The 12566-nt window shown below is 31.4% G+C and overlaps 1 protein-coding gene across 1 annotated transcript in view; it reads left to right on the top strand.

Moving 5' to 3' along the window:
* The window catches only part of gig (TSC complex subunit tuberin), a 52579-nt gene extending 48559 nt beyond the window's left edge, over positions 1-4020 (top strand). The window contains exons 13-16 of the mRNA XM_073983335.1: positions 2942-3085; positions 3153-3323; positions 3386-3481; positions 3546-4020. Coding sequence (XP_073839436.1) covers positions 2942-3085; positions 3153-3323; positions 3386-3481; positions 3546-3662 — 528 coding nt within the window. The 3' untranslated portion in view covers positions 3663-4020. The remainder of the gene's footprint in view (positions 1-2941; positions 3086-3152; positions 3324-3385; positions 3482-3545) is intronic.
* The last annotated feature ends 8546 nt before the right edge of the window (positions 4021-12566 follow it).

Genomic DNA, 12566 nt, shown 5'->3' with positions numbered 1-12566 from the left:
TCGTCAGGGACCGGAGGATTTTTTTCTATAGAAAAAAAGTAGTCCTCAGGGAACTGGAAAATTTTTTCTATAGAAAAAGAGAAGTTTCCAGGGACTTAAGGAATTTTTTTATAGAAAAATGTGGTTCTCGGAGTGCGGAGGATTTTTTTTTAGAAAAAGTAGTCCTCAGGGACCTGAGGATTTTTTTATATTAAAAAGTAGTCCTCATGGTCCTGACGATTTTTTTTCTACATAAAAAAGTAGTCCTCAGGGAACTGAGAAATTTATAGAAAAAAGTAGTTTCCAGTGACTTGAGAAAATTTTTCTATAGAAAAAGGTAGTCCTCAGAGACCTGAGGAATTTTTTCTTAAGAAAAAGAGTCCTCAGGAACCCGAGGATTTTTTTCTAAAGAAAAAAGTAGTCCTCAGGAACCTGAGGATTTTTTTCTATAGAACTCAAAGAACTGAGGAATTTTATTCTATAGGAAAAATTGGTTATCAAGGACCTGAGGAATTTTTTGCAACAGAAAAAAGTAGTAGTCAGGGACCTGAGGATTTTTTCTATAGAAAAATTTTGTCCTCGGGGAACTGAGGATATTTTTCTGTAAAAAAGAAGTCCTCAGGGAACTGAGGATTTTTTCTATAGAAAAAAGTAGTCCTCAGGGAACTGAAATTTTTTTTCTATAGAAAAAAAATAGTTTCCAGGGACTTTAGGAATTTTTTTTCTATAGAAAAATGTAGTCCTCAGAGACCAGAGGATTTTTTTCATTAGAAAAAGTAGTCCTCTGGGACCCGAGGAATTTTTTCTTTAGAAAAAAGTAGTCCTTTGGGACCTGAGGATTTTTTTCTACAGAAAAAAGTAGTCCTCAAGGACATTAGGAATTTTTCTATAGACAAAAAGTAGTCCATAGGGAATTGAGAATTTTTTTTATAGAAGAAGGTACCCTTGGATTTTTTCTGTAGGCAAAAAGTAGTCCACAGGGAATTGAGGATTTTTTCTATAGAACAAACAGGCGTCTTCATGGACTTGAGGAATTTATTTAAAGTGCTTCTAAGTTAGTCAGTGGGTTGCCCTATGTAACATTTAGATAAATATCTTATACCGAAGTTATTTTTACATATAATGGTTACAAATTTGCACCAAGTCTCAATGCTGTTCCCATTTTAGATTTTTCGTAATATGTCATTTTTCCCACTGGCTATTGGCAATTGAATTATTGGGGTTATGTATGGGTCATGTTCAGTTTTTAGCAATCTAACCCACAAATTCGCATTTTAGAAGGTTGATGTCAAAGGGAAACATTTTCTACACAAAATTTCACTATAAGTCACTGAACAATAGAAATCGGTATATATCCAATATATAGAGAAAATATTAGTTAAAATATTTGCTATTAGATTTGTAAGGTTATATATGAGTCCTTTCCAAATTTGCCAATATTACCCACAGCACGTTGTTTTAGGTGATTGGTGTCAAAGGAAAACTTTTTCAATACTTAATTTCACTATAAGTCACCGACCAAACGATACCTGTAAATCTACTATATATCAAGAAAATATCAGTAAAAAATTTTGTTTATTAACTTCCCAGTTATGTTTGAGGTTATTTTTGTAGCATTTCCGTATTTGGCCTATATCACCTGCATTACTTCGTTTTAGCAGTTTGGTGTCAATGGGAAATATTTTCTACATCAAATTTCACTATAGGTCACCGAACAAACGAAACCTGTAGCTCTGCTACATATCAAGAAAATATTAGTACAAATATTGTTTATTAACTTGTCAGTCACATTTGAGGTTATTTTTGTAGAATTTACAAATTTTACCCATATCACTTGCATTACTTCGTTTTAGCGGGTTGGTGTCAATTGGAAATATTTTCTACATCAAATTTCACTATAGGTCACCGAACAAACGAAACGTGTAGCTCTACTACATATCAAGAAAATATTAGCACAAATATTGTTTATTAACTTTTCAGGCATATTTGAGGTTATTTTTGTAGAATTTCCGAATTTTGTCAATATCACCCGCATTACTTCGTTTTAGCGGTTGGTGTCAATGGAAAGCATTTTCTACATAAAATTTCACTATAAATCACCGAACAAATGAAACCGTTAGCTTTATTATGTATCAAGGAAATATCAACACAAATATAGCTTTTTAACTTGTTACTTATATTTCAGGTTATTTTTTATGTTTTTCCAATTGTTGCTCATCTCAGCCGCATTACTTCGTTGTAGTGGGTTGGTGTCAATAGAAAACATTTTCTATATAAAGTTTCACTGTGAGTCACTGAACAAATGAAACCTGTAGCTCTATTATATATCAAGAAAATGTCAGCACAAGTATTGTCTATTTACTTTTCAGGGAAATTTAAGGTTATTTTTGTACAAATTCCAAATTTCGCCTATATCACCTGCATTACTTCGTTTTAGCGAGTTGGTGTAAATGGGAAATATTTTCTACATCAAATTTCACTATAGGTCACCGAACAAACGAAACCTGTAGCTCTACTACATATCAAGAAAATATTAGCACAAATATTGTTTATTAACTTTTCAGTCATATTTCAGGTTATTTTTGTAGCATTTCCGTATTTGGCCTATATCACCTGCATTACTTCGTTTTAGCAGATTGATGTCAATGGAAAGCATTTTCTATATAAAATTTCACTATAAATCACCAAACAAACGAAACTGGTAACTGCACTATATATCGAGATAATATCAGCATAAATATACTTTTTAGAAAATTTGAGGTTATTTATGAGGCTTTTACAATTTTGTCTACTTTTACCCGCATTAATTCGTTTTACCAGGTTGGTGTCAATGGAAAAAATCTTCTACACCAAATTTTAAAAGGAGTCACTGGACAAACGAAGTCTCTAAAACTTCTTTCTAGATTTATATTCTTAAATTTGTTAAATTATTTTTAATTTTTTGTAATTTTTCTTTTTTCAGGTTACTTTCCATGTGGCCACCCTTATGCCCACCAAGTTGCAAAGTGATCCCAATTGTAATGAAAAGAAGAAGCACATTGGCAATGATTATGTGAATATCATATACAACGAAAGTGGTGAAGAATATAATCTCAATACGATTTCGGTAAGAGATCTAATGAAATTTCTTCTTAATTTCTATTAATTATTTATTGTATTTTTTTCTTCCTCAGGGTCAATTTAATTATGCCTGTGTCATTGTGGAACCCTTGGAATTAAATACCAATCGAATTTATGTAAAGGTGCGGCCAGAGATTGCCACATTTGTTTATCATCCAGTACCGAAAATTGTTTCCGATAAAAGTGCCCCACTGTTGGCAAGGCAATTGGCATTGCATGCTAATGTAAGTAAGCAAAGAGAGGAAGTAGTTTCAATTATGTTAATATGAATTTAATTTCTTTGCAGTTGGCCTCCAATGTCTATCAAAGTTTACAAAAGAAAAATCCCTATGCTTCCAATTGGTTGGAACGGTTGCGTAGCATTAAACGTTTGAGAACTAAGGTAAGTATTAAATCCCTCTTTAATACATTGAATATATAATGAAAAAAAAACTTTCTTTCTGTAGCTCATCGAAAATCAAGTCCAGGGTGGTGCCTCCACAGCCAATGCCGACATAGATGATCGTTCTGCCGAGGCATTAAATAAACAAAATACAAATCGTGACTTTACAAAATACACTTAAATACAAACATCACACAACACACGAGCAACAACAAAAACGACATTTATATTCTGAATAAATAATAAATATTTTAAATATTATTATTAATGATTATCCCTCTTATTATAAAAAAAAGAATGGAATTCTTTGACAAAAACCATATTTAAACTTTGTTAGCTGTGCTTATTCGTTTACTTTTTCAAAAAAACACATTTTAAGATTTCTATGTATAGCTTTAAGAAACAAACCAACACACGAAATATACGAAAATACGACCGACAACTATTTAAAATAACGAACAACAACAAAATTACAAATATTTACATATATATTCAAAATATAATTAATAAATGCTTTGTAGCTTTTTATAAAAAACCCCGAATCACCTTCTAATGTGAGTTTCTCAATGGAGTGTGGAAGGCTTGTTAAATTGTCTTTAGACAGAGATTATAAAGGAATTTTTAAAGGAGCCTCCAAGAGGATTTTTAAAGGAATTTAAATGACCCCATTAAAAATGAATTTTAAATAGAATCAAAGAAGGTTATTAAAAATTCAATTTCCAGGTGATGGCGATTTTATATGGAATGCTTCATATAAATGGGTTGGTGTCGATGGAAAAATTCTTCTACACATAATTTAACTACAGGTTATCGAGGAAGCGAAGTTTGTAGGTACATATATAAAATACCATATTATGAATAACAATACCGTTTATTAAATTTTCAGGAATATTTTTGAGGTATTTCCAATATTTACCATTTCTCCTATAAGACCTCACTGTAGAGGTTTGGTGTCAATGGAGAAAAACTTCTACACCAAATTTCGTTATGGGTCGCTGAGCAACCGAAAGCTGTATATATAGAATATATTAAGGAAATATAAATAAATATATTGCTTATTGAATTTTCAGGAACATTTTTGAGGCATTTATAGTTTTGGCCAATCTTTATAATAAGTCATCATTCTAGCGGTTTGGTGTCAATGGAAAACATTTTCTGTATAAAATTTGACTATAAGTTACCGAACAAACGAAGCCTGTACCTGTACTATATATATCAAAAAATATCAGCACAAATATTGATTATTAGCTTTTCAGTTATATTTGAGGTTATTTTTGTAGCATTTTCAAATTTTGCCTATATCACCCGTATTACTTCGTTTTAGCGAGTTGGTGTCAATGGGAAATATTTTCTACATCAAATTTCACTATAAGTCGCCGAACGAACAAAACCTGCAGCTCTACTATATATCAAGAAAATATAAGCACAAATATTGTTTATTTACTTTTTAGGGACTTTTAAGGTTATTTTTTTAGAATTTTCCAATTTTGTTTATATCGCCCGCATTACTTCGTTTTAGCGGGTTGGTGTCAATGGGAACAATGTGCTACACTAAATTTCACTACGGGTCACTGAAGAAACGAAACCTGTAGCTCTACAACATATCAAGAAAATATTAGCACAAATATTGTTTATTAACTTTTCAGTCATATTTGAGGTTATTTTTGTAGCGTTTCCGTATTTGGCCAATATCACCTGCATTACTTCGTTTTAGCGGGTTGGTGTCAATGGGAAATATTTTCTACATCAAATTTCACTATAGGTCACCGAACAAACGAAAACTGTAGCTCTACTATATGTAAAGAAAATATTAGCAATTATATTATTTATTAACTTTTCAGTCATATTTGAGGTTATATTTGTAGAATTTTCAAATTTGTTTATATTACCCGCATTACTTCGTTTTAGCGGGTTGGTGTCAATGGAAAAGATTTTCTACATCAAATTTCACTATAGGTCACCGAACAAACGAAACCTGTAGCTCTACTATATATCAAGAAAATATTCCTAAATTGGCTCCTGTCCATAGGAGAAAGTCTTAAATCCCCGGCCGAAGGCCGGCTACTTAGAAAAAACTTACAATTTAAAAAAAAATTTCAAATTTTTTCCGTCAGGTGGAAGAGTATTCAATTTGTTCCAGCACAAATATTGTTTATTAACTTTTCAGTCATATTTGAGGTTATTTTTGTAGCGTTTCCGTATTTGGCCAATATCACCTGCATTACTTCGTTTTAGCGGGTTGGTGTCAATGGAAAAGATTTTCTACATCAAATTTCACTATAGGTCACCGAACAAACGAAACCTGTAGCTCTACTATATATCAAGAAAATATTAGCAATTATATTGTTTATTTACTTTTCAGGGGCTTTTGAGGTTATTTTTGTAGAATTTTCAAATTTTGTTTATATTACCCGCATTACTTCGTTTTAGTAGGTTAGTGTCAATGGGAAATATTTTCTACATCAAATTTCACTATAGGTCACCGAACAAACGAAACCTGTAGCTCTACAACATATCAAGAAAATATTAGCAATTATATTGTTTATTAACTTTTCAGTAATATTTTTTTGCATTTCCGTATTTGGCATATATCACCCGCATTACTTGGTTTTAGCGGCTTGGTGTCAATGGGAAATATTTTCTACATCAAATTACACTATAGGTCTCCGAACAAACGAAAACTGTCACTCTACTTATATATCAAGAAAATATTAGCACAAATATTGTTTATTAACTTTTCAGTCATATTTGAGGTTAATTTTGTAGCATTTCAAAATTTTGCTTATATCACCTACCTTTCTTCGTTTTAGAGGTTTGGTGTCAAAGAAAAACAATTTCTTCATCGAATTTCACTAAAGGTCACCGAGACATCTAAAGCTGTAGATATGGTCTATATCAAGAAAATATCGATAAATATATTGCGTAATAAATTTTAATGAATATTTTTCAGGCATTTCCAATTTTTGACAATTTCTCCCATAATTCCTCACTTAAGCGGTTTGGTGTGAATGGACAAAATTTTCTACATCAAATTACACTATAGGTCACAGAGCCACCGAAAGTAGTAAGTAAAGTATATACCAATGAAATATCTATAACCATATTATTTATTAAATTTTCAGGAATATTTTGAGGCATTAATAGTTTTGACCAATTTTTCCCATAATTTCTCAATTTAGCGGTTTGGTGTCAATGGAAAAAATCTTCTACACAATATTCCATTATGGGTCAGCGAACAACCGAAAGCTGTAGTTAAAGTACTTTTGAAGGAAATATAAGATTAATAATTATAAAATGTTCACGAATATTTTTAAGGTATTGCCACTTTTTGCCAATTTCACCAACAGTACTTCATTTTAGCGGGTTGGACTCAATGGAAAAAATCTTGTACACTGTAGATAAAGTACTTATCAAGAAAATATCAAAAATATTTTTAAGGTATTTACACTTTTTGCCAATCTGACCAACAATACTTCATTTTAGCTGTTTGGTGTCAATGGAACAAATCATCTACACCAAATTATATAATGGGTCACCTAGCAACCGAAAACTGTAGATGTAGTACCTGCCTAGGAAATATCATTAAAAATATTGATTATAATATGTTCAATAATTTTTTTTAGGTATTTACACTTTTTGCAAATCTGACCAACAATACATCATTTTAGCGGTTTGGTGTCATTGGAAAAATCTTTTGCAGCAAATTCCATTATGGGTCACCGACCAACCAATAGCTATAGATGCAGTACTTATCAAAGAAATATAATTAACAATATCGATTATAAAATTTTCGGGAATATTTTTAAGGTATTTATACTTTTTGCCAATCTCACCATTTTCACTCACCAACAATACTTCATTTTCATTCACCAACAATTAATAAAACACTCACTTAACGTTGGCAGGGAAAAAATAAATTTTTTTTTAATTTTGAGTCCTTTTTATAAAGAGCCCCTGTAAGCATGGCTTAAATCCTCTCCACTTCCCGTATAAATAAAACACATTTTTATGCGATTTTTGTCTATAGTTCAATATATTTTTTCCCTTTATTTTCAATTTTCGTTTATATAAATATATATTTATTTTTTATATATAATGTATGTTGTAGGTTATGTATAATCTCAAGTACATATTTTAAAAATTAATATTTCAATGACAAATTTTCCCAAAAAAAAAAAATATTCCTATATTTTTATTTTGTCAATATATCAATGACAAGTTTCCCAAAAAAAAAACGATATTTTTATATATTTTTCTGGTTAACATAAAAAAGATAATTTTTAAATCTTAAAAATAAGTTTTTTCAAATATTTGTTTTAACAAAAATGTACTTAAATCCTAAACATTGCTTGTTGCTTTTTTATCATATTTGGAACATTCTAAATTTGTTATATATACACACACGTTGATTTAAATATACAGTTTTATATAATTTTTAAAATAAATATTATTAAACCAATTTATATTTCATTTGATATATGTATTTTGATTGGTCATATATTTCATTTGTTATTTTGTTTATTTAAATATATATTAAATTTTTAATATTAATATGTGTTTTTATACATAGATTTTTTCTATAAATATTGTAGTATAATATGATTTTATTTAATGCTTTTGTTTAATATTTAAAATGTAATTTAGAACTTTAGTTACGCTTTAATTTGAAAAATACATGATTTGATTTTTTTGTTTTTTACTTTTGTATTTTTTTATCTAATATATTTACTTTCCAATATTTTTTTGTACACAAAATGTTATGTACTTTTATTCCCACGTTTGTGAATGTAAAAGAAAGTTATATGTAGAGATATTTATTCAAAATAATACCGTTGAAATTCAACAACAACAAAATATAAAAAAAAAAAAAATTAAAAGAAGCTTTTTAAAATATTCAATATTGTTACATATATATAATTTTTATTTTGTATATCTACAGATGTTATTTGGTTGGTGACCCATAGTGAAATTTTGTGTAGAAGATTTTCCCCATTGACTCCAACTCTCTAAAATAAGATTGTTATGTTCTTACGGAGGTGGTCGATTGAATGAAAGACGATGTTTAAACATAACAATCAATTCATTTATTGAATAAAACTTTAAGTTGTTTTATGAGTTGAAATAAAGTATTAATTATGAAGAACAATGAAATATGACGAAATATGTACAGATGAGATGTCTATTAATTGGTGGTTGCAAAGTAACTGACTGACTGTGTACTGACAATGAGTAGAGAGAGATATAACTTAAAACTACTGATGCATGCAACACTGCTATGATGCTGCCAGATTGTTGCATTTTTTGTGGTAGTACTAGGGTTACCCTAATATCTCCCCTTTTAAGTTTGAACCTGGGTTCTGGATATTACTTCAACTGGTTGTCTTCTGCGGATGATTCAGGTTGATATGCTGTAGAATCTGTATACGGCAATTTAATGTTGAATTCTCGAAGTAATATGTCCAAAGGTGATAATTTGTTTGATGAAGCAGAAGTATCGCCTGTTTTTGTTTGAAGTTGATCTGCATGTACCTTGATGCGACTTCCGTGTTTGAAATTATACTGACTTTCCTTTTTCTGATTTCTGGCCATGACTGATGAACATCGATTTTTATGAACGTTGAATACGTTGTGAGTTTTTCTTCTTGAAGATGCTTTTACGGTCGCTCCTTCCTCTTCCCTTTTTTTGAGTGCTGTTTTGACTTGCCTATTTGGGCTGGGATGAAAGTGAGCATTGAGTACTTGATAAACATTGTTAAATGACTTAGTTCCTGTGAACTTGATCTGATGACACCATTTCGCTATTGGAATATCCCATAGATTAAATTTCTCAATCCAATCTATGCCTAGGACATTTAATGATTCCAAATTTGAAATGTAACAATCCACAATTTTTGATTTTCCTGCAACTGACACTTCTATTGGAAAAAGTTTTGCAAAAAATGTGAGTTTATTGCCACCTGCATCTTCGGCGGTGTCTGTGGTTTCAAATGCATCCGGCTTTCCGATTCTTTTCCACGTTGATTTAGAAATTATGGTAATGTCTGATGCCGTGTCCAACTGTAGTTTCACTTGCTTTGAATTAATACTCACTGTAGCATATTTTCTTGCCTGCTTGATTTTGACTGGATCTGTTGTAGATACTGTTTTTGTGCTGAATTTTGTTTTGTTGGTGTTAAAATTCTGATGACTCACATTGTTCTGTTCTGAGTTTTGATCATGATTGGTTTTGCTTTGTTGATGTTTGTCGTTGTTGTGTTTTGATTTGCTCTGCCTGTGCATGCTGTTGCAAAATCCTTCTTTGTGACCAATCTGTTGACACTTGGTACACTTGTGCTTGGAGTAGGGGCAATGTTTTGCATAATGCATATCTCCACAATACCAACATGCTGTTTTTGGTATCTTTTGTTTTTGTTGAGGCTTACCAATTTTGTTGCACTGTTTTTGGCTTCCCTCAATTAGTGCTGTGTCACTTTTCAAATCCAAAATGCTTTGTGTTTCATCAACAAGCTTTTCTAAGTTGACTACTTCCTTACTTTCATTAAGATGCCTTAATAAACGGATTCTGATGTCACTGTCTTGTGATGATTTAAGACCAAGTATGAAAATTAAACACTTGAACTGGTCTGTAGTTAAGTCATCCAGTTTAAAAAGTTCACACTGAAGATTGACACGACTAGCGTATTCTTTAAAATCTTCATTTTCCATCTTTGTGATTTGGAGACACTTATAACGTAAACTTACTTGTGTTTCTGTTCGGCCAAATAGTCTTGTGAGATGCTTGATTGTGTCTGCCAATGAAAGTTCTTGAGGTTGTTTTGGTAACACGAAATTCTTGAATCGTTCATGAATGTGATTGGACATTTTTCTCCACAAAAGTCCTACTTTGTCTGCATCGTCCAGTGCACTTGCTTCCCTTTCGAAGATGTGTTTGAAACGATTGTACCACGATTCAAATAATAAACCACTGTCAGGCTCATAGTGAAAATCCGTCATGGAATTAGCTAAAGATTCCATGAGGTGGGCTTTTGCCACTGATGATTCTCCACCTGGAACTGATGATGAAACTGCGTTTGCACCTTGTTGTCCAGCGATGATTTGTGTGAGTTTATTTAGTAATTCCTGTTGTTGCGCAAATTGTTCCTGCTGCTTTGCTATTTGCTCTTGCTGCTGTGCAAGTAATTTTACAATATTCGCTTGTTCCGACATGTCTAGATTTTTCTAGTGTCTGTGTTTTCAGCCGTTACAATTTTGTTAGAGACGCTGCCGTCGTATGTCTGTATGTGTGCGCTGCAAAAATGATGAAATTTCCCACGTTGCTATGGTGTGTGTGTTGAGCTGAAAAAAATTTCTGTATGTGTGAGAATGCAAACTGTTGTTTGTGTGAGTGTTGATCGCTGAAGATTTCTTGAAAATTCTTGTTAGAATATTCCTGATGAACTTGCGCCTGTGCGTTTTGATGTTTTCCTTGAAAATCTTCCTGCCACAACTTTTATTGTGTGCGATGTCTTGATGTTATTACGCAGCCTTGTTGAAAGTTCTGATGAAATTGTGAAATTCCTTTTGTTACTGAGTGCTGTTTTCAATTCACAATCCTCGTCGCCAAATTGTTAGCGAGAATGATACATATTTGTTCCAAAATCCTCGTCGCCAAATTGTTATGTTCTTACGGAGGTGGTCGATTGAATGAAAGACGATGTTTAAACATAACAATCAATTCATTTATTGAATAAAACTTTAAGTTGTTTTATGAGTTGAAATAAAGTATTAATTATGAAGAACAATGAAATATGACGAAATATGTACAGATGAGATGTCTATTAATTGGTGGTTGCAAAGTAACTGACTGACTGTGTACTGACAATGAGTAGAGAGAGATATAACTTAAAACTACTGATGCATGCAACACTGCTATGATGCTGCCAGATTGTTGCATTTTTTGTGGTAGTACTAGGGTTACCCTAATAAAGATTTATTTGAAAATTGATAACAAATTGAAAATGTCCCAACAATTAAACCACAATGAACAGTATTGTTACAATAATTTTTCTTGATGCGTACTATATTTACAGATTTCTATTGTTCGGAGACCCTTAATAAAATTCCCTGTAGAAGATTTCTTCCATTGATATCAATCCCCAGTGGCAAAAAATTGAAAATAGTGAACATAACCTTAAAAATTGCATAAATTATTTGTTTATTAACATTTTCTTGTCGCATAGTGTATTTACAGGTTTCATTCGTTTACCAACTTTTAATGAAATTTAACGTAGAAGATATTTGTGATTGCCATCACTCCTCAGTAATATTACATTGTGTGGTGAGAATGGCAAAAATTGGAATTATATAAAAAAGAGTGCAAATTCAATAGGCAACATTGTTACTACACTTTTTCTTAGTATGCAGGAGAGCAACAAATTTCATTTGTTCGGAGACCCCTAGTAAAATTTGCCGTAGAAAATTTCTTCCTTTGAACCCAGGGAGCTAAATTCAGATTTCAGGGAAGATATTGGCAGAAATTCAAGATGGCTCAAAAGTATCTTTGAAAATTAAAAAAATCATTATTGAAACTAATATTTTCTTGATATACAACAGTTTTACAGACTTCTGCTGGTCGTTAACCCACTGTGAAATTTGGTGTAGAAGATTTTTGCCATTGACAACAACCCTCTAAACTGAGGTTTTATGGGAGATATTTGCAAAAAATTGGAAATGTCTTCAAGGTAAGCCATAAAATGTAATTAGCAGTTTCGTTATCAATATTTTCTCAATATAAAGTATATTTACAGGTATCGATTGTTAGGCAACCCTTAGTAAAATTTGGCGTAGAAAAAATGTTCCATTGACACCAAGCCTCTAGGATGGTGCATTGTGGTTGAGATTGACAAAAATTGGAAGAGCATCAAAAAATACCCTAAAAATTAAATTTTTTCTTGATATGTAATAAATCTACCAATTTCTTTGGTTGGAGGCCCAAATTGATATTTGGTGTAGATGATTTTTTCCATAGACACCAACCCTCTAAAATGCGGATTTTTTGGGAGATATTTGCAAAAATTTGAAATAACTTCAAGGTAAGCCAAAAAAT

The sequence above is a fragment of the Musca autumnalis genome, unplaced genomic scaffold (genome assembly GCF_047663935.1).
Source record: "Musca autumnalis isolate F117 unplaced genomic scaffold, ASM4766393v1 scaffold_4, whole genome shotgun sequence".
NCBI classification, from domain to species: domain Eukaryota; kingdom Metazoa; phylum Arthropoda; class Insecta; order Diptera; family Muscidae; genus Musca; species Musca autumnalis.
The sequence above is the reverse complement of the archived record's forward strand: the minus strand, read 5'-3'. Positions and strand labels throughout refer to the sequence as shown.